This window comes from Triticum aestivum, chromosome 4B, assembly GCF_018294505.1.
Source record: "Triticum aestivum cultivar Chinese Spring chromosome 4B, IWGSC CS RefSeq v2.1, whole genome shotgun sequence".
Classification (NCBI taxonomy): Eukaryota; Viridiplantae; Streptophyta; class Magnoliopsida; order Poales; family Poaceae; genus Triticum; species Triticum aestivum.
Genome location: NC_057804.1, coordinates 220174568 through 220200773, shown reverse-complemented (window position 1 = coordinate 220200773; position 26206 = coordinate 220174568). Strand labels below are relative to the sequence as shown.

At 49.1% G+C, this 26206-nt stretch overlaps 1 protein-coding gene across 1 annotated transcript; it reads left to right on the top strand.

Annotated features, from left to right (window-relative positions):
• Positions 1-15533: 15533 nt before the first annotated feature.
• On the top strand, positions 15534-16678 carry LOC123094732 (uncharacterized). The gene is made up of 2 exons (XM_044516663.1): positions 15534-16204; positions 16517-16678. Exons 1-2 carry the CDS (start codon positions 15810-15812, stop codon positions 16527-16529), a joined length of 408 nt encoding a protein of 135 aa, XP_044372598.1. The 5' UTR covers positions 15534-15809; the 3' UTR covers positions 16530-16678.
• Positions 16679-26206: the final 9528 nt, after the last annotated feature.

The window sequence follows — 26206 nt, the reverse complement described above, 5'->3', positions numbered from 1 at the left end:
CCAGATGCGCGAGAGCCCGGGCTACGCCCCGGTGCTCTCCGACGCCGCCCCCGTGGCCTGTTTCGCGGATGCCGCCGCGTCCAGAGGTCGCTGCCGACGACCTCGCCGGCCTGACGAGTGGGCCCCGTCGGCAGGTGGTTAGCTTAGTGCTAATCACTGTTAATTAACCTCCCCTCACACTGACAGTGGGCCCCAGCGCCACTAACTTTTAATTAGGATTAAATTAACCCCTGTTTAACCCCCCTGTCACTGACGTGTGGACCCCACACGTCAGGTTTGACCCCAGCCAGCCGCAGTTGACCGCTGACGTCGTGCTGACGTCATGCTGACGCAATTATATATTCTCTGGAATTAAAATATTTCAGGAAATTCCAGAAATTGATTTAAACTTCAAAAATTCATAACAATTCAACCGTAGCTCAGATTAAAATAATTTATATATGAAAAATTATCAGAAAAATGCAATCTTTCCATCTGTACTAGTTTCATGCATGGCAAACCAACTTATACATGCTGAATATGAGGAAACACATTATGGCATATATAGGAGCTTAATTTGGAGATGCATTTGAACCTTTGGTTCAAATGGACTTCAAACCAAATGATTACTAGTTGCATTAGCTCAAACAGCATCACATCTACATGCCATGTTCATGCATCATATTGTTGCATATGATTGTGTTTTGATTGCCGACACTGTTCCTTCTCGATAGGTCCTGCTACGGAGTCTGTTCCAGAGTGCCTATCTATGAAGCAGTGCCTACTCCGTTGATTTACCAGGCAAGCAAACCCCCTTGTTCATTTCGATAAAACCCTACTCTCTCGCTCCTGCTCTCAGTTATTGCATTAGGACAACAACAGTTCATCTGCTACTTTGTGCTGCGGTAGTTGAACCCATTCCTCTGCATTACCTGTCATTGCCACAGTAAATAGTTGAAACCCACTAGCATGTGTAGGAGTTGATTGAAGCCATTGTTGTGTTCCTACCATGCTATGCCTGCTATTGCTTAGAGTTGTGTCAGGTCTGGTTCATTGGGAATGAATTGGAGTGTTACGATATGTTCTGATGCTGAGAGTGAAGTGTGTGAACACGATTTGGTAAAGGTAGCGGTGAGAGGCCATGTAGGAGTACATGGTGGGTTGTCTCACTGGAACCGTCCTTAAGCACTGAGTTCTATGTATGTTGTCCAATGACTCGATACTACCACACATTGGGTTCCGGTAACTCGACCCCTCTCGACTTATTAACCAACTTGGTCTCTGTCCAGGAGTCGCAACTAGTTTCTGGTGTTTGTAGGTAGTGCTATTTTTCTACCAAGTGGCACCCGGCAGGGTGGGCTTGGGACAGACTAGGCACACGTGGCCTGGTGTACCGAGTGGCACCCGGATGGTGGGCTCAGGAACCCTGTACACATCGTTTGGGGCCGTAAGCGACACCCCGGCCGGATCTCCTTACGGGTGGAACCCGAATAGGCGATAAACCTGGACTAGAGTCTTGTGTGGTTAGTCAGGTCGTGGCCGACACCCTCGCCAGGCTTCCGCTTGAAGGTTGCCGAGATACATGACGTGTACATGGCGGTAAGTGGCGAGAGCGTGTGTGAAGAAGTACGCCCCTGCAGGGTTAACATGATCTATTCGAATAGCCGGGTCCGCGGTTATGGACTTCTTGGATGCTTACATGGTACGTAGACAACTTGAAGTGGATACTCTAAAATGCTCAAGACAAGTGTGAGTGCTATGGATGGCCTTCTCGTAGGGGGATGGGGATGAATCCATAGTAGTGTATTGTGTGGTGATTAGTGGACTCGTGTACGTTGTCTCACCTCCAGAGTTTTCTGGTAGTCGTAGAACAGGATAGCCACAGAGTCAAAGCTGGCTTGCTGCAACTAAACCCCACCTTACCTTCTTGATACACATGCATGTATGATAGGATCTGATGTAAGTCTTGCTGAGTACCTTTGTACTCATGTTGCTTCATTTATGTTTTTGCAGCAGAGACTTCGGTCTTACTAGTGTTCTCGTGGACTTCGACTAGTAGCTAGTACCTCAGCTACGATCTTGATCGGATGTTGTAGATAGTCAGGCTCTTCAGCCTTTTTCATTTGTAGATGTCTGTACCCAGACATGTAATGCTTCCGCTTGTTGCTTGTATGCTCTATATGATGGGTTTTGTGACCCCTGTTTGCAATAAATGCTATGATGGCTCTTCTGAGCCTTTATCTATATGATTGTTGAGTTATGCTGTGATGCCATGTTGTACAACACATACTTGCATGTTATGCGTACGTGTAATGTGTATTGCTATGTGTGGGATCTGACTATCTAGTTGTTTATCCTTAGTAGACTCTCTTACCGGGAAATGTCTCCTAGTGCTTCCACTGAGCCCTGGTAGCTTGCTACTGCTCCGGAACACTTAGGTTGGCCGGCATGTGTCCTTCTTCGATCCTGTGTCTGTCCCTTCGGGGAAATGTCACGCGATGAATACCGGAGTCCTGCTAGCCCGCTACAGCCCGGTTCACCGGAGTCCTGTTAGCCCAGTGCTACAGCTTGGATTCACTCGCTGATGAGCGACACGTTCGATGCTGGGTCATGGATGCCTGTCCCTGTAAGTTAGTGCCACTTTGGGTTTACGACTAGCCATGTCAGCCCGGGCTCTTTATCATATGGATGCTAGCGACACCATCATATACGTGTGCCAAAAGGCGCAAACGGTCCCGGACAAAGGTAAGGCGACACCCGTGGGGATACCGTGCGTGAGGCCGCAAAGTGATATGAGGTGTTACATGCTAGATCGATGTGGCATTGAGTCGGGGTCCTGACACTCCCTGGCTACTGCATCTCTCCTGGACGGGCGACGGCGTAGAGCCTCCATCGTGAATCTCCCTAGCCAACAGCGTGGGCGACTGGGTTGTAGTATTGGAAAGCCGTCACCCATAGAGGACAAGACACCATGGATCTGGCCAACGTCAGGACACCATGGATCTGGCCAACGTCGGGTAGGGCTGCAGCCAATGACGGTGGAGGAACAAGAGGAAAAGGGTTGAGAAGCCCGCACCGAGTGGGACTGTGGGAGAGAGAAGAAGATCGATGGGGCAGAGAGAGAAAGTGGATGGATCAGAGAGAGAGAGGAAAGAGACGAGGGGTGAGCTTTTTTTTAGGGAAAGACGAGGGGTGAGATTTTTTTTGAGGGGTGACGAGGGGTGAGCTAGATGAGAGAGAAAGGCATTGAAGTCAAAGGTTGCTCGGGCTTGGCAGAACATTTGACCATGCACCTTTCGTCAGGCTCGGCACCGAAGGCGCATGGGCCGAGGACTGGCAAGCTGCCACTTTGGCAGCCTATGACTGTCGCTACTGGGCTATGAACAGCGGTGCGTGGTCCACTTTGCTCTATATAAGGAAATAAGTGGCAATCACCTAATATATAGAAAATGAAAAACAGGAAAGAGGAGGGACCAGATCACGAGGGACAATGTGCGTTTCTGATTGCAGCCTCCCGAGGGAAGTTTCATAACTTTGCTTTTTCCTCTCTCTCTCTCTCTCTATATATATATATATATATATATATATATAAGCAAACCTAGAAAGAAGTCCACATAACCCCCTCAAATTTCAGAAATCGGCCACTTAACCCCCTCAACTCTAAAACAGGGTATTTGCCCCCCTGATAGCTTTGGAGGTGGTTTTGAGAGCGGTTTTATCCACCGGGCCTGCAACCACATGATTTCTCATGGAGTGCCGATTGACACTCAACGCCATCGTTTCGGGCGTGCTTCCTTGCCATGAAAGTGGACGTATGCAACATCTACTCGCCCTCACTCGCATCTCAACGTTGATTTATATCTCCACACGAGACCAGTTGCAGTTGGTCGCCTCCATGCCACCACGCGCACACGCTGTATGCGTCCATGAACCAAGCACTCTCCGGCGACACGGGACGACGTCAACAAAGCATGCTGACGGTTTCGCTCAATCCTTGCTACGACTCTGCTATGTGGCTAGCTTTATCTATCCCCATCAATTAACATATGCATGCACAATAGAGCCGGTTGATTGATCATGCAGCCGGCGGGAAGGCAACACACACACGCGTACACAAGGTTCTTATCAATCTTTGCTTTGTCAGATTCAGTACTACTCCTAGTAGCAACGAACGTATCACTCAAAATGATAGGATTGCCACAAGCAGTGCCAGTTTCGGACAAGCCTTCGCGTTCTCACTGTGAACAACTCCAACCAGTGCTTTTTTTTAGAACGAAGGCTCGCGATGAGCCCGGCTTTGAATTAACAAAGCCATCAACCGGTCAGGAATTACAACACAACAACAAGCACATCGGTCGAACGATAGAAGGGAGCATCCTAGGAAGCTTACAACTCAACGTAGAATACTAGCTCCAAACATAAAGAAGAGGAAGCCCAAGCTAGTACACGCCGCCGACCGCAGCAAACAAGAACCAAGAGTTGCGAGCAGCATGAGCACAACGAGGATCTGCAGAAACAGAGTGGAGTTGTGGACATGACCGAGTCCAAGGATGGAGGAATCCAAGCATCTTCCTTCGCTCTCACCGTAGAGGGACCCTACCCTCTCGCCTTGGATCGAAAGGCGCCGCCGACGGACATGAGAGACGCTCACTCTAGAGCAGGAGAGATGCCGACCTCGAGTCCTGGAACAGGCACAGAGCACAACCTCCTAGGACATGAGCACACCTCATCTGACACACCGATGCAACCTAGGACACCTGAAAAACAGCGGGAAAGCCACCGGAAGGAGCCACTGAAGAACGAGCAACAAGGACATCAGGAGAGGCCACAGAACGACGAGGAGCAAGAGACGTCGGCCGCTGAAGAGATACACCGGGCGTCCAACCACTGCTCGCCCATGCTTAGATGAAGCAGCAGGAGCAGCACCATCAGGCAGTACGAGTGGTGTCGTGAACAGTTAGGCCCTATGTGCACCTTAGCTTTTTTTTCCTTCTGTAGGTCTGTTAACACTGGTGGAAAAAGGGCCTTTGGTCGCGGTTCGCAACTGCCATTAGTCGCGGTTGCGCAACCGCGACCGAACGGGCGCGACTAAAGGCCCCACCCTTTAGTCGCGGTTGCTTAAGAACCGCGACTAAAGGCCCGTCCATGTGGGCGCCAGGCGGCCGTCGGGGCGGAGGACCTTTAGTCGCGGTTCTTCTGGCCAACCGCGACTAAAGGCCACCGCAGGTTTAGGGTTTTAGCCCCCCCCCTAAACCTATTTTCTGTTTAATTTGTATTGTTTTATTTCTTTTGTGCTTTATTTTAATTTTGAAGGAGTTTCACATATTCTACGGTACTACATACATGCATATGAATGTACAATTTCAAACAAATTTGAAATTAGAACCAAAAAGAATTCAAGAGGAATATACAATATATATTCAATATCATCGGATGACCATATACAATTTTGAACAAGTTTCCATACATAATTTAATGCATATAAAGTTCTACGTCCTCGTAATGGTGTTCTCCTTTAGGATGGAGGACTTCTCTCCTGAACCATCCAGCTAGTTCCTCTTGAAGTGGTCGGAAGCGAGCTTCTGGACTAAGCATCATCCGGAGGTTATTCCTCTGAGCATTGGTATCACTCCGAACCCGCTCAGAGGTGTATCTCCGGATCATCTCACAGACATAGTATGCACATAGATTGGTCCCCGCTGGCTGAATATCCTCACCATTCTTAGCCTTTGCCCTTTTGAATTCTAGCTCTTTTTTGAATTCACCGACCTTTGTATCTACGAACCGTCTCCAAACCCTACGAGGCAAAGAAAATTAAATGAACAAGAGAGTTATTAGTTACTTGATATTAGGAAATGAACGAAATAGGCCGATCGATATAGAGCGCAAATGAATGAAAATAATTACTTCTGCAGCATTCTTCTCATGTCGACCCAAATCTTTGGATCCTTATTCAGAGAGTCGTGGACGAGACATTCTGAGGTGTCAACTTTAATTACTAGCAGAATCCAGTGGAACCTGCGGACACGATACATGCACAGTACGTCATGCATAACTCATCGATTAGCCGGCCACATACCATGCATGGAGTAAACAAAAGAGAATGTTCTCAAGACAGAAACACTCACCCAAAATGGTAAGGAAATAGAATATCACTTTTGAGTTCCTGCTTTGTAAGAAACTGCCACAGGTCTGCCTCCATGTCGGCGGGGTGATGCTCCAACACATATCCATTAACGATGTGTGGGTCAATGAACCCAACATCATGGATGTTCCTTACTCTGCATTCCTTAATCTTCATTCTGCATGTATAATAGCGGACACAACAATATAGTTAGGACATATATATAGTGCAGGCAATATGAACGAGATGGGGTAGAAATAAATCACTTACAGAATGTAGCAACTGATGATAGATTTGTCGAGCTCGCGTAGATTGAAAAGCTGGAACAATTCACTCAGATGAATTTGTACATAGTAATGTTTGAAGTGATGCTCATATCTAACTTCCGCATAAATATATTCTTTGGCGTTTTTATTTTTTATGTAACCCTTGTACCATTTCAGCAGACCTTTCATTTGTGGAGGTAGATCCTCTTCCTGCGCAGGCTCGACGAGAGGCCCATTCTTCACATATGTAATTACTACCTCCTTCACTGGCGCCTCATCAAGGCCTAATAGTTCACGAAGAGTAATACCTAAGTTGGCCGCTTGTTCTCTGGCACTCGTTACAGTCAATCCATGTGCTGCCGCAGCTGCTATGATATCGGGGTCATCCGGACCGGCAGCTTTCACTATAAGCGGGGCAATCGATTGTTTACTTTGTTCCCCGAGCTGGGCAACTCGTTTCCCGCTTTTTTTACTTTCTAATTCCGTTTTCTCGGCCTCCTCCAAGGCTTTGTTCTCCTGGTTCTCCGCCCGCTCTTTCTTCTCCTTCAACATGAGTGCCTGCCTACGAAGTTCACGTGCATAGTCGTCAGGCAGATTCTTCGCGGCTTGGGACGGTGTGCTCAAAAATGACTTAGCCCACTTCTTTTGCTCATCAGAAAATACTGGCTTGGGCTCGGGCTCTCTTTTCTTCTTGCAGTCCGCCTTCCATTTCTCATGATCAGCAGCCGCGGCCGCGGCAGTTTCCTCGGCACTACGTTCCCAAGGCCTTGTGGAGAGAGGCTTCAATGATGGCTCCGGTACCTTTGTGGTCTTAGGTACATAAGGGTCCGGGTTAATAATCCAGGACTGCTTCTGCTTCTTTGCCGGAGGTGGATTGGGGGGCGGCGTCTGATCACCCGCCGGACGAGGACTGGGGGGCGGCGTCTGATCACCCGCCGGACGTTGTGGACTGGGGGGCGTCGGCTGACGTGACGGAGGTGTAGGTGAACCGCCACCACCGTAGGGGGGTGGACTTGTTGTCCTTGGCGCCTCGCCTGGAAACTTGATAAACTTCTTTTGCCATAGAATGAAATGGCGCTTGACATCTCCAAGTCTTTTCTCCCCTTCAGGTGTAGCAATGTCAATCTCCAGGTCCTCAAACCCTTGGACTATGTCCTCCACCGTGACACGAGCATAGCCATCTTGAATGGGGTTGTTGTGGTGGAGTGCTCCAGGTAAACATGGTAAAGCACTGCCGATGGCTACCTTCATGGACATGTTCCCGATAGGATAATACAGATGACATTCTTTCATCTCCTTTATATCGTCCACGGGGTAGCGAGGAGGCTCCGGTGCAGTAATTTCGACCACCAGAGGCTCCGGTGCAGTAATTTCGACCACCAGAGGCTCCGGTGCAGTAATTTCAATTGTCGGTGCATCTGCACCAGCCGGTGGGGCCTCCGTGGAAGCCACACTGCTTCTCCGCTGCTGGCTTCTGAGATCCGCTGGATGATCTTCATGCTGCGCCCGAGCTGCATCTCGTTCGGCTACTAGTACACTCACGGTTTTCTTCATCACATCCATTTCCGATGCCAACCGCGCCACAACATCTGCTTCCTGATCCATCTTTCTCTTCCGGCTTCTATAACCGTACGGGTCATCGTTCTGGGGGAACCCTATTTTCCACGGAATGTGCCCCATGCCTCGTACACGTCCTCCGTGTTCAGGATTCCCGAGGGCTTTTGTCAGCGCGTCGTTCTCTCTGTTGAACTTGATCTTCCCCTCTTGAGCATCCCTCATTACGTCAATAAGGGCTTGGGTGGGTTTAATTATTTTGCCCCGGTAAACACACTCCCCTGTCTCCGGGTTCAGCGTTCCCCCATGCCCGTACCACCAGCTTTTGGCCCTTGGGTCCCATCCCTCCGTACCTGGACGGATTCCTCGCGCCCTCAGCTCGTTCTCCATCTTCTCCCACCTAGGCTCCCAAAGGCGATACCCTCCTGGCCCCATATATGATTGTACTCCTTCTTAGCCGCATTTTCCTTATTTTTTCGATATTTGAATGAACTGCTCCGATTTCTTTTGCTTCACAAATTCTGGCCAATCATGTTTCAGTTTCTCATATTGTCCTTTGAAATCCGGAGTCTTGTTCTGCTTGACAAAGTCATGGGCTAGATTTTGCTTGAATTTCTGGAATGCGTCGGCCATCTTATGAAGACCGAACTGTTTGACTAGCCTCCTCCTCTCCTTGTTTTCCTCAATCTTGTTACCCTCCTCATCGAATTTGTTGTATTCCGGAGGTAGAACGAAATGTTCCATAAGCTTCTTGAAGCAATCTTTTTTTGTTCTCTTATCGACAAAAGTGAAACCAGCAATTCGTGCCTTCTTTGGCTTATTCCACTCCTGGACGGTGATCGAGACGTTGTCTCTAACAATGGCTCCGCATTGGTTGACAAACTTGGTGGCGTTCTTGCGGGGCTCCAGCGGCCTGCCGGTTGCACTGTCGACAACCTCGATGGTGCATGTTTCTCCTTGTTTCATCGTCTTGGTTGCGCCATGCTTTGATGACGTACTCGATTGTTTCGACGATCCGGCTGAGGGCTAAAATAAGAAAGAGAGTCGCGCGCGTTAGTCCACACATATTTATTCAAATCAGTTAGTTTGTATCACCAGAGGCTCAATGTATATATATACCTCGGCGCCGGAGGTGGTTGCTACTTCCATTTGAAGATCGTCGTTTATCGACGTTTGTTCGGCATCATCTTGCTGACGGCGCCCTTCATCTTCACCGTCAAGGTTCAGATAAGAAGAGATACCATCTTCTTCTTGTCCGGTCGGCACATATAGAATATCGCCGTTTATGATGCCGAACATATGTGCTTCACCGTCCGGATCATAGTTGTCCATAATCGGGTCAGCTCTATCGTCCGCCATTATGTCAGTCCTGAAAACATGTAGTAAAAACAAATTAATTAAGTGAAGAAGGGGGGCGGTGGCGGTGGCGGTGGCGAAAGGGCGGTGGCAAAAGGAGGGGGCGAGGAAGGGGTGGGAGAGGGTGTCGCGGTAGAGCGCGAGACGGGGCGGCAGACGACGGCGTCACGGAGAGGGAGGCGAGGACAACACACATGTATAACCCTCGCCGCCCCCTCTCGATCCCTAAAAAAACACCGCGCGCATCGCCGCCCCCCTCGCCGCCCCCTCTCCGTATATACGTTTTTTTTGTTAATTATCAAATTTTACGATTATTTGTTAAGTTATACGTTTTTTGTTAATTAAGTTATTTTACGGTTATACGTTTTTTGTTAAGTTATTTTACCGTTTTTGTTAAACTAATTAACTAGTTAAAATTAAAAAGAACAAAAAAAATTCTCTCTCCCTCTCCACGATCTCGCTAGCTCTCTGTACGTGGGCGAGAGGGGGCGGTGGGCGACGGCGGGCGACGGCGTTGAGGGCGGGCGAGAGGCGGCGCGGTGGGCGAGGGAGGCCGGCCGGCATGGGCGAGAGGGGGCGGCGGGCGACGGACATGGCCGAGAGGGGGCGGCGGGCGATGGCGAGCGGCGTACAACGGCGAGAGGGGGCAGCGGGCGCCGTACGTGGGCGAGAGGGGGCGGCGGGCGACGGCGGGCGGCGTCGAGGGCGAGGGCGACGGCGGGCGGCGTCGAGGGCGAGGGCGACGACGGCGGCAGGCCTTCGGCGCGGCAGAGAATCGGAGAAGACGAGAAATGCCCGCGACGGGTCGGGCCCTTGTATTTATAGCCCCCCCTTTAGTCGCGGTTGGGGAGGCGACCCGCGACTAAAGGCAACCTTTAGTCGCGGTTGGAGAGGCGACCCGCGACTAAAGGGTAACCTTTAGTCGCGGTTGGGGAGGCGACCCGCGACTAAAGGGCTTTTTTGGCGGGTTTTTCGTTCCCGCGCGCAACGACCTTTAGTCGCGGTTGGGCCGGCCAACCGCGACTAAAGGTATTTTTAAAATACTTTTTCTTTTTCAAAATCTTAAAAATACAAATAATATATCGAAAAATTCAGAAAAATAAAACTAATTCAATTCAATATGTTAAAAACACAAATATTATATCAAAAAATTTAGAAAAATAAAACTAATTCAATTCAAAATTCTAAAAATACAAATAATATATCAAAAAATTAAGAAAAATAAAACTAATTCAATTCAAAATGTTAAAAATACAAATAATATATCAAAAAATTCAGAAAAATAAAACTAATTCAATTCAATATGTTAAAAACACAAATATTATATCAAAAAATTCAGAAAAATAAAACTAATTGAATTCAAAATTCTAAAAATACAAATAATATATCAAAAAATTAAGAAAAATAAAACTAATTCAATTCAAAATGTTAAAAATACAAATAATATATCAAAAAATTCAGAAAAATAAAACTAATTCAATTCAATATGTTAAAAACACAAATATTATATCAAAAAATTCAGAAAAATAAAACACATTGAATCAGTGGTATCTCGAATCATTCGAAAATGGACACCAAACACATCACGGGTAATATAATTCACATGATCCATTCAACAAAGTTTGGTACAATAAATTATTACACATCATTTCTTCCCTTGTGTCCCTGCTTGCTTACGATTGTGCCGTATCCATGGAGCATCCTCATCATTTAACTTAATGCTTGGGTCGGTGTTCACTTTGAAGGGCAGAATTTCAGCAAACATATTATAATCTTCTGACATGTCTGTCTTGTACTCCACTCCCATGATGTTTCTTTTCCCTGAAAGAACAATGTGGCGCTTTGGATCATCGCATGATGTACTGATCGTTTTCTTATCTTTCTGTTTCCTCGGTTTGCTACTCATGTCCTTCACATAGAAAACCTGAGCGACATCTTTCGCTAGGACGAACGGTTCGTCAAGGTAACCAAGATTGTTGAAATCCACCATTGTCATTCCGTATTGCTGGTCCACCTTTACCCCACCTCCTGTTAGCTTGAACCATTTGCACCGGAACAAAGGGACCTTAAAGGAGGGTCCATAGTCAAGTTCCCATATCTCCTCTATGTAACCATAATATGTGACCTTTTGCCCATTCTCGGTTGCTGCATCAAAGCGGACACCACTGTTTTGGTTGGTGCTCTTTTTATCTTGGGTGATCGTGTAAAATGTATTCCCATTTATCTCGTACCCTTGGAAAGTCGTTATAGTCGAAGATGGTGTCTTGGCCAACATGTACAGCTGATCTACAACATCATTGTCATTCATTAAATGTTTTCTCAACCAACTGCCGAAAGTCTCCATGTGGGCCTTCCTAATCTAGGATTCAGGCTTCCCCGGGTTGTCCGAGCGTAAAATATTCTTGTGTTTCTCAAAGTACGGAGCCACCAAGCTGGAATTGGTCAGTACAGTGTGGTGTGCTTCAGTCAAAGAATGGCCGTCCATACATGTCGTTGATTTCCTTCCGATCGTGCCTTTTCCACTTAGTCTCCCCTCGTGCCGCGATCGAGGGAGACCAATCGGCTTAAGGTCAGGAACAAAGTCAACACAAAACTCAATTACCTCCTCATTTCCATAGCCCTTGGCGATGCTTCCTTCTGGCCTAGCACGGTTACGAACATATTTCTTTAATACTCCCATGAACCTCTCGAAGGGGAACATATTGTGTAGAAATACAGGACCGAGAATGAAAATCTCTTCGACTAGGTGAACCAAGAGGTGCGTCATAATATTGAAGAAGGATGGCGGGAACACCAACTCGAAACTGACAAGACATTGGATCACATCGTTCTGTAACCGTGGTAGATCTTCTGGATTGATTACCTTCTGAGAGATTGCATTGAGGAATGCACATAGCTTCACAATGGCTACTCGAACATTTTCCGGCAGGAGCCCCCTCAAAGCAATCGGAAGCAATTGCGTCATAATCACGTGGCAGTCGTGAGACTTCAGGTTTTGGAACTTTTTCTCCGCCATGTTTATTATTCCCTTTATATTGGACGAGAATCCAGACGGGACCTTCATACTGCTCAGGCATTCAAAAAAGATGACCTTCTCTTCTTTGGTCAGAGCGTAGCTGGCACGACCTTGAAACCATTCCGGATGCCGGTCATCAGGGTCTTTCAAACGTTGCTGGTCCTGCCGTGCTTCCTTTGTATCATTTGTCTTCCCATACACGCCCAAGAAGCTTAGGAGGTTCACGCAAATATTCTTCGTAACGTGCATCACGTCGATTGCAGAGCGGACTTCTAGGACTTTCCAATATTCTAGCTCCCAGAATATAGATTTCTTCTTCCACATGGCTGCGTGCCCGTCAGCTCCCTTCGGAACTGATTGTCCGCCAGGACCCTTTCCAAAGATGACTTTCAAATCCTTGACCATATCAAATACCTCAGCACCAGTGCGTTCCGCAGGCTTCGGCCGGTGATCTGCCTTGCCGTTGTAATGCTTGCCTTTCTTTCTTACTGGATGAATTTTCGAAAGAAATCGACGATGCCCAAGGTACACGTTCTTCTTACAATTTGGCAAATGTACACTTTCAGTCTCATGTAAGCAGTGCGTGCATGCATTGTATCCCTTATTTGACAGTCCCGAAAGGTTACTAAGAGAAGGCCAATCGTTGATGGTTACGAAAAGCAACGCTCGTAGGTTAAATTCCTCTTTTTTGTGCTCATCCCACACACGGACACCAGGTCTGCCCCACAGCTGTAAAAGTTCATCAACTAATGGCCTTAGGTACACATCGATGTCGTTGCCGGGTTGCTTCGGACCTTGGATGAGCACTGGCATCATAATGAACTTCCGCTTCATGCACAACCAAGGAGGAAGGTTGTAGATGCATAGAGTCACGGGCCAGGTGCTATGGCTGGAGCTCTGCTCGCCAAAAGGATTCATGCCATCTGTACTTAGACCAAATCTTATGTTCCTTGCGTCAGCTGGAAAATCTTTGAACTCTCTATCGATCTTTCTCCATTGCGTTCCATCTGCGGTGTGTCTCAACTCCCCGTCCGACTTACGGTCCTCTTTGTGCCATCGCAACAACTTGGCATGCTCTTTGTTCCTGAACAGACGTTTCAACCGTGGTATTATAGGAGCATACCACATCACCTTGGCGGGAACCCTCTTCCTGGGTTTCCCGCCCTCAACATCGTCACCAGGGTCATCGCCTCTGATCTTATAACGCAATGCAGTGCATACCGGGCATTCATTCAAATTCTCGTATTCACCGCGGTAGAGGATGCAGTCGTTGATGCATGCATGTATCTTCAGAACCTCTAAACCTAGAGGGCAGACAACCTTCTTTGCTTCGTACGTACTGGCGGGCAACTCGTTATTCTTTGGAAACATATTCTTCAACATTTTCAGCAAGTTTTCAAATGCCGAGTCAGCTACACCTGCCTGTGCCTTCCATTTCAGCAAATCCAGTGTGCAGCCCAGCTTTTTCAGACCATCATCGCATCCAGGGTACAACGACTTTCTGTGATCCTCTAACATGCGATCCAAATTCTCCCTCTCCTTTTCAGTTTCGCAGCGTCTCCGTGCATCAGCAATGGTCCGACCAAGATCATCAACGGTCTCATCACGTGCCTCTTCTTCACCTTCACCTTCACCTTCCCCTTCACCTTCCCCTTCACCTTCCCCTTCACCTTCAGCATCCTCCATGAAAGTATCACCGAAATGAGCAAGATAGCTTTCATCGATGAAATCATCCCCTTCTTCATCTTCTTCCATTATAACCCCTCTTTCTCCATGCTTGGTCCAACAATTATAGCTTGGCATGAAACCGTGCCGAAGCAGGTGCAGGTGAACTTCTCTTGAGGAAGAGTAACCCTTCTGATTCTTACAGTCAACACATGGACAGATAACAAAACCCTTCTGCTTGTTCGCATTAGCCACTACGAGGAAATCTTTCAAACCCGTAGTGAACTCGCGGGAGAGTCGGTTACCGTACATCCATTGCCGATTCATCTGCATTATTATAATATAAAATATATAATTAACCATCATGCATTTGTTAAAGTAACTAGCTATAAACAATAGAAATTAAACAATGAACAACACACATGCATATTTTATCAATGACACACATGCATGAAAGGTTCAAGTTGCTAACCGCGATCGAGGAGGAACCTCAAGTGTGGCTCCAACACTTCATATCATGTTTGTTTCACGCTGTTGGGCATTTCATCAAACACCTTGTGTGCATAAGAGGAACCAAAAGCAAACCTACACCCCCTTGTGAAGAGAAGTGGCACCAAATGGCTAAGTGAGTGCGCTGAACTGGTATATATAGGGGAGGAGCTTTAGTCGCGGTTGGCCAGGCCAACCGCGACTAAAGGCCTTTGGGCACCTTTAGTCGCGGTTGGCCTGGCCAACCGCGACTAAAGCCCCTCACGTGCACCAGCTGGCCACCGAGCGCCCTGGCCCAAGCCTTTGGTCGCGGTTCGTCTGCCGAACCGCGACTAAAGACTTCATTAGTCGCGGTTCCTACAGTTTCGCGACTAATGGGGCTGGACGGAAGCCTCTTTTTCTACCAGTGTAACTCATGCCGCATTGCAAAACTGCCTAGTGAAACCGCTTATAACAATGTGTGGGGGTGTTTTGTCTGGTTTTCTAAATATCAGGGGGTTAAATACCCGGCTTTAGAGTTGAGGGGGTTAAGTGGCCGGTTTTTGAAATTTGAGGGGGTTATGTGGACTTCTTTCAATATTAGTAAGCTCAGGTGTTAGCACTTAGCTGCTCCAAACTACTAAAACTCCCCATGGCGTGCAACTAGAGGCAGTTCTCCCCGTGTAATCTGGATACAACTGGAGGCAGTTCTCCCCATGGCGTGCAACTAGATGCAATTTTCAGCGGGTTACAACATTCTTTTTCGGTTTTCACAGGAATACATGGGCACCACAGGAGGTGCGCACATGCATGCTAACTGTACTCCCCGTAGTGCATGCAGAATTATAACGGGCATCACCTCTCGCGCGCGCATGGCTGTTTGACCATGGCATGACCAACGATTGGGTACTAGTCAAACGCTCTGGACCTACCTGCGCCGCTGCCCGTATCCGTCCGTGACACTGTGTTGGGTATCGCGCCATAGGTGCATGCTGGCGAGCAAAAGCCGTTTTTCAGACGGCCCCACATGCTCGTTTTTGCCATGCACCGGCAGGGACATACACCACCATGCGAGAACCACCAGTATCATCACTTTCGCCCCCACACAACAATTCCTCCGCTAGCAGCACCCATGGCCCGCCATCGTACCACACACCACAAGCGACGGTGAGGCATCCACGCACAAGGTTCTTTCCTTAAGCGAGCTCGTAGAGGAAGTTCTCCGTCGCGTTGATGGCTTGAAGAGCCTTCTGCATTCCAGCGCGGTGTCGAGGGAGTGGCTTTATCTGGCGTCAAGAAAGGAGTTCCAGGCGGAGTTCATCGCAAACCGCAGCCCCCCTATGCTTGGGGTCATCGTGCAGTTGGCTTTGCCTGCGAGCGAATGGAGGCACCTCCCTCGGCTTCGGAGGCCTCTATGGAGCTCCTGGACCATGGAGCTCCAAAGGCTTCGGAGGTCGTAGCGGCGCTCGCCGGGCAGGTTGGTTTCGAGACCGTCTTCGCATGCGACAGCGCCGAAGTCGTCGTGAGAGAAAGGGGCTGCCCAAGGGGATACACTAAGCGTACAATCCTGGGGCCCATCTCTACAAATGGTCACTGGCTCCCTCGCGATGACATCATCCAGCACATCCCTTCCGCCGTCTGTACCTGCTTCGCATCATCGACAGCGACAAGGCCTTCTTCGACGGACATCCTCAGGCGCATGCTGAGCCAGGCGAGGAGCTCGGCATGTTCCGTCTTCGCGTCACTGCAGAGCGCGGTGACCGGTGGGTCGTCGAGGTATCTAAGCCTATCTTCCCAAAGAAACGAGGCATTCCGAACGATGACCCATGCGCCATAGTGGTAGACGCGTGTTGTACATGATGTATGCCGTGGGATTACTATTTTTGTATGACAGCTTCCGGATGCATTTAGCAACGCTAAGGACACAGATTACATGCTGCTACGGCCTGGCAAGTCCGGCATATGCATCCTTCTTCGCCGCGGGGCTGCGCTGGATGCATTTTTTTTTGATCATTTAGTTTCCAGACAATTTGTTGGCCTTCTTCATATGTTTCTAACATTACTTTGTTTTGATCGTTACTGTCATAGGTGCGGGAGATGAGATAGGAGGCTGAGTTCTGCGGCACATTTTCAACGCGCAACCATCACATGGAGAAGGGGAGCGCATAATTTTCATTTTTCAGAGCAGAAAGATGTCCTTGTGTGCCGCTCTTGATTGTTAACCTGCACTCTATCTACCATTGCCGAAGTTGATCGCACGTGTTGACATTTTTGTGTATTTGTTGTTACCGACTCCCTACCCTGCATTTCTCTTTTGATGCTTTGATTCAGGCCATTTGGGCCATGAACATGTTATGTCACAAATGGCCTGAATCAAAGCATCAAAAGCTTCTTCTCCAAAAATATTTTTTTGGTAAAGGCATCATTAATGCAAATATGTGGAGATTTCTCCGTTTTTGCTAAGCCCCCTCGAATATGGAATGATCAACCCGGCGTGGTGTGATGGCTAGGCAAAGCACCGTTTCCCCCCTTTTTTCGACCCTCATTTTGATTGTTAGGCAGTTTTGTCGCGACGCCCGACTCGCGCGTTTGCATTTTGACTTTGCCAACCAAAAGGCAGGGGGAATAACGCGACACCATGAAATGAACATTTCTGCATTTATGTTATGTGTTCGTGGGGGGCTGGCGTATGGGAACGCTGGGAAGTGCCCTGTGATGCATCTTGTGTTGGAGATGGGCAGATCGAGTCGATGGGGATGGGGTGTGCTGGGTTTTGGACTTGTGGAAGCTTTTTCATTATGGTTAGCTGATGTGGTCATCACATCGGTGGCACGTCGGTGTCGTTATCCATCTTTGAACGCAACATCGTTATCTTACCACCGCCATCTCACCCGCCTTACTCAGTCTGGTGGCGCAAGTCCAATTGTTTGGATTCAGAGCAGACGGTGATCCGGCATCAATGTTCATCTTTAAGGACACCCCTTGGGAAGGAAGAGTCTTTTGGTAAGGCTTCCGATGACGAGCCATGCCTCTGCATCAGGTCTGGCCATTTTATCATCTTTTCAGCAAGATCTTAGGGCATCTGCAACGGCGACCAGCAAATTTCCTCCCAGACCCGTTCCCGGACAGGGAGGGCCAGTCCACGGACACACATGCGGGATGCCGCTATCCAACGCTATCATGTATATGCCCGCCAGTAATTTCAAATTCAAATGTGCTTTGATCCACAAGGCACGCCAGATAACAATAGCTCAGGATCGCATGTCCAATCACAACTAAAAAGAGACAAGTATGATTAGTTTTTTTAATGCCCGAATCCAAAAGAAGATTAGCTCGGCAGTCCCTGAATTTTATCCCCGCTGGACCGGCATTCTGCTCCTCGAACAAGGTGGTGTCGTCGCCGCCGCGTAGGCAGCATCCGCGTCCGCATCCTCATAGTCCGCAGCCGCCAACTCATCTTTATGTCCCTGCAACCTCTGGAACCGAACAGATTGCATGATCATTTTTGCGGCGACATCTAAACAGTTTACATTCAATGTCAACATGTCGTCGTCCTCCGCATCGGCGGTGATCTGCACCCTCTTTATCGCCTTGACAGGACCATCCACCCCCTCCACACAAAATTGAGACTCAACAAAACTGTTTTTTTAACGGATTGCTAAGTCTCAGTCAATTGAGACTTCATTAAGTCTCAATCGAAGCTATATCCATGCGATCTTACATTGAGATCCGTTTAAAACCTTTCTTTTAGTTTTCTTTTTCTCTCTTTGTTGTTCTGTCACTTGACTCGCGGTCGACTGAGACCTAGCCACACACATCTTTTTAATCAAGATGTGTGTTTTGTTGGGTTTTTACATATAAACTTTTGCCCTGCGGTGATTGACCTTATAATCCACATAGTGTAAAAACATATCCCATCTACTACCTCCATCCTGGTTTATTGGTCCTCGTTGTATTTTGTGCTAAATTTTGACCATAAATTTAACTCACAAAATATTCATACATGTCAATAAAATTTATATCATTGAAAAGTATGTTTAAATACGAATCTAACAATATAATTTTTGTTGACATGCATTAACATTTTATTAGTTTAATTTTTGATCAAAATTTAACACAAATTACGAAAGAGACCGATAACCCAGATCGAAGGTAGTATCATCCGAGAGCATTTGCAAAGACAAAAATGCATTAAACATTGCGTTACCCGTGCCGTCATCCGCGAAGGTCGTTTTCCATTGCCTCGCCACCTATCCCCAATGACACCAATCGTGCTGCCCATCTCCTCATTTTTTGGCGATCATCAACATTTTATCGCCCATGGACGTAACCAGTGACATGCATTAACTTGCAGCCCTGCCGACATCAACTTGCGCCGACCGTCCTCTGCTGACGTGCCAGTCTATAGCAGACCGGTGGTAGATGAAGGCCGACGCCCCATTGATTCATTTTTACCACGTACGTAGTTTTCACCATTTAAAAAGGTCATCAAGTGCCTTGGAAGCCAGCCTCTACGACGGGGTCAAAGTCATGAGCACCAGCGGCTACAACAAGCAGCGACGTGTGCTGCTACAACTTTCTACTCGGCAGAAGTTTTCAGGCAGCCTTTTTCTGGTAATAGTCAGACGACCCCGCCCGGAGTCTTAACATCCGTGACAGCCCGCTGCTGCGATCGCCCCTGTCTAAACTTTCCAATACGCAGCAGTTTCAGGCAGCCTCTACCAGTAAAAGACAGCCGCCCATCCCTGTTAGTCTCAACCCCCGTGGCATTTGATGAGGCACGTGCTCACACATTGAAGACAACACTCCCCGACAGGCACAAGATTCTGCATACGCGTTCGATTCATCCCGACGTGCTAGTCCTCGTACACATAACAGTTTGGCGCTATCACATCAGCATTTGTTTATTAACACACCCGCCAAGGATAAATGCAAAATAGCGGTTTTAGGCATCTCTAGCATACACCGTAAACTTACAAACTGTAGAAATAGGATAAGGGTTGGAAAAAAAAAACATTTTAAGGGTCCATTTTAGTTACAGCCGAACATATACTGTAAAACAAATTGTAAATCTGGGCAAGAGCTCCTTACTCCAGTCCTGCCGGCGCCGTCCCTTCACCCAACCGGCCGTGCCCCGTTGACCGTCGGCAGTCGGCCGGGCCTCGTCCTCGTCGGCCTTGCCCAGCCCTGCCGGCCGCGCCCCGTGGCGCGATGGCTGCGCCCTGCCCCGTTGCCGGCCACGCGGGCCGAGAGCCGTGCCCCTTTGCTGGACGAGCCGAGAGGATTCTAGCGGTAAGGTTGAGGCCACGCGAGGCCACAGCGAGGTCGAGCTCGTCGAATTCGAACAGGAGGCAATCGATTCCGGCGTCCAACGACTTTTTCAGGTGTGCAGTGATGAATTCTAGCGAGTTTCGGGCGGATTCCGGCAAATTTTGTGGCGGCGTGTTTGCTCTGACGATGTTTGACTGGTATACGGGGCACCCTCAGTTCGGCATTCCAACCTTCAAACATAAAGCTCTCGGGCGTGGATTTTCGATGCATTTTAAAAAAATTACGGGTTGTACCACTTTTTACGTTTCTGTTTTGGACATTTTTTTTCGACCAAAACCTTAAAACTCAAAAATTATAAGGGTTTGACCATTATTAAGGGTTCTGCTAGAGATGCTCTTAGATCATCTATAGCCGGACATCTACCTGTTTAAAATGTCCGGGTTGGCAGTCTGGTCACTGACAGGTTAAAAAAAACAACTGGACATCTCAAACCGCCCTCAAACGACTGGGCTGACCGACACCTCTGATATCTTGCCCAAATCTATGGCGGATATGGTGTGGCCCGGGCGTGCCTATGCGCGTTTGCCTGACAGGCCCGACCCACCACCGCCCCACGGCTGTCCCACAAAAACCACAATCCAGGCACTTCGCTTTGAACCCTAGCTCACACTCTCTCGCTCTGTCCTCTCCGCTCCCTCTCCGATTTAGATCCCATCCACTACGATATCCAGCTCCGACAGCTACTCCGGCTCCGACCTCGACTACAAGGACGGGATGGCCCTTAGCATTGCATTGGAGCGCTCCAAGGTGGACACTGGCGGCAGCTCCGAATCTAGAGCATCGACGCAGCTCCTGCACACGCGCAGTTCGGACGCCGGAGCTCGACCCTCCCAGCCCGCGCGCAGTGATGACAGGACAGCGCAGCCCGCGCCGTCCCCTTCCCCCGCTAGCCGATCCTCCACGCGTGCAGCGGTGGGTGATAGTGCCCGCGGCGCCGGCCCACACACGGACTCCGCAATCGCAGGCGCGCCCCGCGCGCCGCGAGAGGCGGCGGGTGCTAGTGCCCATGTCGCCGGCCTGCACGCGCACTCCTCAATCGAAGGCGGTGGGCACTGGAGAGAGACATAGTGGAGCAGTCCGCACGCCGCCGCGGGATGCGGGCAGAGCCCGACAAGGACGAGCGGCTCCTCGTATGAGTCTACCGTTGGTCCCTCACGACGGCGAAGACAGACGCTCGCCGCCTCCAATGGAAGAACGTCATGGCACTCCGGCTTGCTATTCAGTAGTCGGAGCGCGAGGCGAAAGAGGCAGCGGCGGAGAAGGCTCGGGTGGCCCAGTTGAAGTGGCAGCAGGATAGGGTGCTCTGTTTGATGAAGGGGCTCATCGTCCTCTCGGACTCTAGTGACGACGACAGCAGTGACATATGATCCTCCGACGACGACCAAGACCATCCATATACCTGCAACAAGAGTCACCCTATCGAGTATGAACTTGAGCCTTTTGATATACAGACGACATTCATCAAGTTGATAACCGCATCAGGTATATTTACGGTATGGGAACCTCCAGATTGCATTGTCGGAACCGTGGAAACCCTCAACAAGAATCACCCTATCAAATATGAGCGTGAGCCTTTTGATCTATAGATGACATTGATCAAGTTGATCACCGCATCAGGTATATTTACGCTATGGGAACCTCCAGATTGCATTGTCGGAACCGTGCATACCAGCAGCAAGAGCAACCCTATCAAATATGAACGTGAGCATTTTGATGTATAGATGGCAATGAGCACGTCGACGACCACATCAACTAGATGACACAAGGAGAACATCCAGATTTCATTGTTCGAGTCGTGTGTACCCACAACAAGAGCAATCCTATAAAATATGAATGCGAGCATTTTGACGTATAGATGACAATGAGCACATCGACGATCGCATCAATTAGATCACGCAAGGAGAGCCTCTAGATTGAATTGTCCGAACCGTGCATACTTGCAACAAGAGGCATTAACTAGATTACACAAGGGGAACCTTCAGTTTACATTGTCGGAACCATGCATACCCGCAACAAGAGTTACCCTATCAAATATGAATGTGAGCCTTTTGATATATAGACGGCGTTGATCAAGTTGATCACGCATCAACCAGATTACACAAGGGGAACCTCCATATTGCATTGTAGGAACCATGCATACTGGCAATAAGAGTGACCCTACCAAATATGAACGTGAGCCTTTTGATAGATGGACGACATTGATCAATTTGATTGTGCATCAACCAGATTACGTAAAGGGAGAACCTCAAGATTGCATGCTCAGAACCGTTCGTACCCGCAACAAGAGTCACCCTATGAAATATGAACGCGAGCATTTTGATATATAGATGACATTGATCAAGTCGATTGCAGATCAACCAGATTACGCAAGGGGGAACCTCTACATTACATTGTCGGGACCATGCGTACCCGCAACAAGACTCACTGTATCAAATATGAAGTGAGCCTTTTGATATATCAATGACATTGGTCAAGTTTATCACCGCATCAGGTATATTTACGCTATGGGAGCCTCCAAATTGCATTGTTAGAACTGTGCACACCTACAACAAGAGTCACCCTATCAAATATAAACCGTGCATTTTGATGTATAGATGTAAACCCTATAAAGATTCACCATGCTTTGGAAAAACAATACAACCTGACTTGGTCGTTAGAAGCACATCTTAAAAATAACCCCTTGGGGAGAATTTGGAGAACCGTCACGAAAAAAGAGCTATGCATTAAGCAAAATAAACAAGGTTCACAAAAATAAACTTGAGCATGAGTCGCCACCAATGCCTCGTTTTTTCAAATCGTAATATGACAGCTAAAAACAATAGCTCACACCACACAAGTACACAAACCTTGGCTTGAGAGACTAACAGGTCAGAAATGAAATGAAACAGACTAAGAGGGTCAATGATTTGTGTTTTCTAAAGTAAATGATAATATTACTGATCCAAAAATACAAAAATAACTTTTCAAGGCCATAGTAAAATGATCGCACTCTTTAATAATATCTGAGTACTGAACAATGTGTCCAGGGAATTTAGGCGGCCAAGTCAGACTGATGGGCACAACCTTGCACACTAGGAGTGTTGGTGTGCGGTAGTAGCTCAGTTGCTTCTTTCGCCTCCGTGTCGATGGAGCACACACGACCTGTGTATCCAAGCCTGGCGACTACCTGGCATGCTGTCTTGTCGGCGGCCAGTATCCTCACCCACCATATTGATTCTTCAGAAACGCCAAACATCATTTGGAAGGGCAGGCTCGCCCTTGAAATTCATTTTCTAGATAGCTCTCGGCCCCAGACACGGAGTAGCCCACCTTGGACCTGCACCATGGTTTAGGTTGCCCATGCTCGATCTGGTCAACCTGTAATCTGCACAACCATGCAAGCTGCCGTAAATGAACTCCTGAGAGAGATTGACTCGCGACAATGATCCCTCGAGAAGGTCGTACGCCATGATTTTACCCACCTCATATATGGGTAGCTCATGAAGGAGTAAATGCCATGCTCCATCTTTGAAGACATTTACCTGAGTAAAGCACGAGCAGTTTTTTAACAGGCTAAGTGAATAATTATATACTGTCATAAAGCATAAACGGATTAAGCCTTCAAATTTAGAAAAAAAGTTTCTTATGTGGTAGTGTAGTGGTTCGTTCGTCTCGATACATATAGCGCCGAACTCGAACCTAGCATTATCCGTAGGACCCGGTACGAAGAAGGAAATTTCGCCGGATATGACGGAGAAATGGCCTCACGTGTTAACAGTCTCTAACTTTCCTTCTTCATTTTACCCTAGACGAGCACGACCTGCGGAGACAATCATTTTTTGTCGATCATCCTCCAAGCTCACACCGCCCACGTCCTGCTCGTGCTGACAGCCCGCCCCAAACGCGTGGCCGCATGCGTCTGTGCGGCATCATGCCGACGCCATATCCATCCCAGTCCCCGCCATCGCCACCTCCCATGACTGAGGAGGAGGAGGCCGAGCTCATGAGGTGTGTTACGGAGTACTCCATAAACACCCACGGCGGGCACCAAGGGGAGGACCTGGAGACCCAGTTGGCCCTCTCTGCAGCCGGCGACGTGGCCATCTCGGAGCTGGATATGGTCGACGTGGTCAAGGAAGAGGTGGAGGAGGAGCCACCCATTGTCGCGTGGAACCCGCGCCTGGTGGGCCAATGGTGGAGCTGGTCGTGCACGACGCCAGAGATGACCGACTCGGTGGGTGTCGGCCCATTGTCAGCCACGCCGCCGCGGTCACCAGAGTAGGAGCAGGAGCAGCGTCAGCGTGCGGGGGGGGGGGGGCATCCTCATCCTCTTCCAGACGCCCGTCCCCATCTCGCCACCCTCTGTTCCCCCATCGGTGACAACCCTAACCACCACGGGGTTCTTCTTCGGCAAGAACAAGGGAAAAGCCCCCCAACGGCTCTTCGTGCGCGCTCCCCTCGCCTATGACAGCGTCTTCCCGCCGGCCACTATGACGCCCGTCCCCATCTCGCCACCCTCTGTCCCAGTGTACCATGCGAAGTGCCACTGGGAGCATCACGTCCCCCTCCCCTACCACGTCTGTCACTTGGATTAGGAGAGGATCTCGGTGCCGCGGTCGGCGTGGGTGTCGTGGTTCTAAGTCTGACAGTAGAATAGGGGGTAGGTATGGAGAGGCAAGATCCTAGCTATGGAGAAGTCGTGCACACAAGTGTTTTACGAGTTCAGGCCCTTCTCGGAGGAAGTAACAACCCTACGTCTCGGAGCCCGGAGGCGGTCGACTGGATTATGTGTGTGAGAGTTACAGGGGTGCGAACCCTTCTACCAGTGGAGGGGGGTGGCTTATATAGAGGACGCCAAGACCCCAGCCAGCCCACGTAGCAGAGGGTTAAAGTACATTAAGGTCCGGCGTTACTGGTAACACCTTACATAAAGTGTCATCATGACCATTAAGACTACTTAATTACAGACCGTTTGGGTACAGAGTAGATCTTGAACTCCTGGTAGTCGAGTGAGTCTTCATGGTCGAGTGTCTTCAGGTTCGTCGAGTGTCTTCTAGTCCGTCGAGTGGAGTTCCTCTTGGTCGACTGGAAGACGACTTCTTCTAAAGGATGTCCTTGGGGAGGGTACCTTAGTCAGGTTCATGACCCTACCCTAGGTACGTGACTTCCCCGAATGGATCGAGGTTTGAGTGAGGAAGGAGTTGGCAATCTTTCCGACCTGCTTTCTGGTGCTGTAAAGGTGTTTTGCTCTGGATCAATGACTTTCAAGTGAGGGTGTCAACTTTCGTTCAGTCGCCTTGATCCATTCTTTATATCTGTCGAGTGAACTTTATGAATTTGGAGATTTCCGAGCGATGGATCGCAGGAGATCTTCCGTCTGACAAGTTGCCCTGTGGTTAGCGGATTTAGTGGGATCCGAATTTTGGAAAGCGCGCGAAGCGGAGAAGACCGTGGTACTCTGATGGGATAAGGCAGGGACGCCTTGATTCCCGCGTCGCCTTTTTCGCCACGTATCGCCTGCGCGACTGTTTCGGGATTTGACAGGATCGCCTGGGCCTACCTGTCGGCCACTCGGAAGTGACCCCATATAAGGAAACTGGCGGAGGTTTTTTGAACAGTGCCTCCTCATTTTCTCCTCCCTCGCCTCCAGATTCATTCGCTGCGCCCACCAACTTGCCCGACGCCGCTGCTCCGTTCCAGCCTCGTCAGCGACAATGGTGAAAGAGAAGACGGCGGCTTTGGAGCGGGCGAAGAAGGCGACGGCGACGACGAAGGTGAAGGGGAGAGCGACCAGTCGAGGGGGATCCTCGTTGCGGTCCCACTTGCCGCAAGGTTGGACCCAGGGTGATTGGATCCGCTCGACCATCACCCAAAAGGATCTCGACGACCTGGCCGACGAAGGCCTGATTGCGCACGGGGCGGCGAGGCTCCCGGGGATGGAATGGCAGCCACAGCCTCAGGAGGGTGAGTGTGTCCTCTTGGCGACTCATGTAGATCGAGGGTTCTCTCTGCCACCGCATCTTTTCTTTCGAGGGTTTCTGAATTTCTTTGGGGCTCAGCTTCACCACTTTACCCCCAATTCCATTGCCTATCTCGCCGCTTTTGTGTCCTTGTGTGAAAACTTCTTGGGTTGTCGGCCGCACTGGGGCCTCTTCAAGCACATATTCACATGTCGCTCTTAGACGGTGAAAAAGGCCAGCCCCAACGATGAGAGAACTCAGGTAATCCAGATGTGTGGGGGTCTCGAGGTCCAGATGAGGAGTAAGAGCGCCTTTCCAGCTATGACCCTTCTCGAGTCAGTCAGAGGGTGGCAGTCGACCTGGTTCTACTGCCAAGACCAGCCGACGCCAGGGCAGTCGACTGGGCTCCCTCCTTTCTCTATGAGTCGAGTGAACAAGCCATCCTATCTGAAAGTAGTTCCGGAGGAGAAGGCTCAGGTTAAAATGTTGATGGAGCGAGTAGTCCAGT

Excerpts from the sequence above, each read along its gene's own strand:
- LOC123094732 (XM_044516663.1), top strand. The coding sequence starts at position 15,810 with ATGGAGGCACCTCCCTCGGCTTCGGAGGCCTCTATGGAGCTCCTGGAC.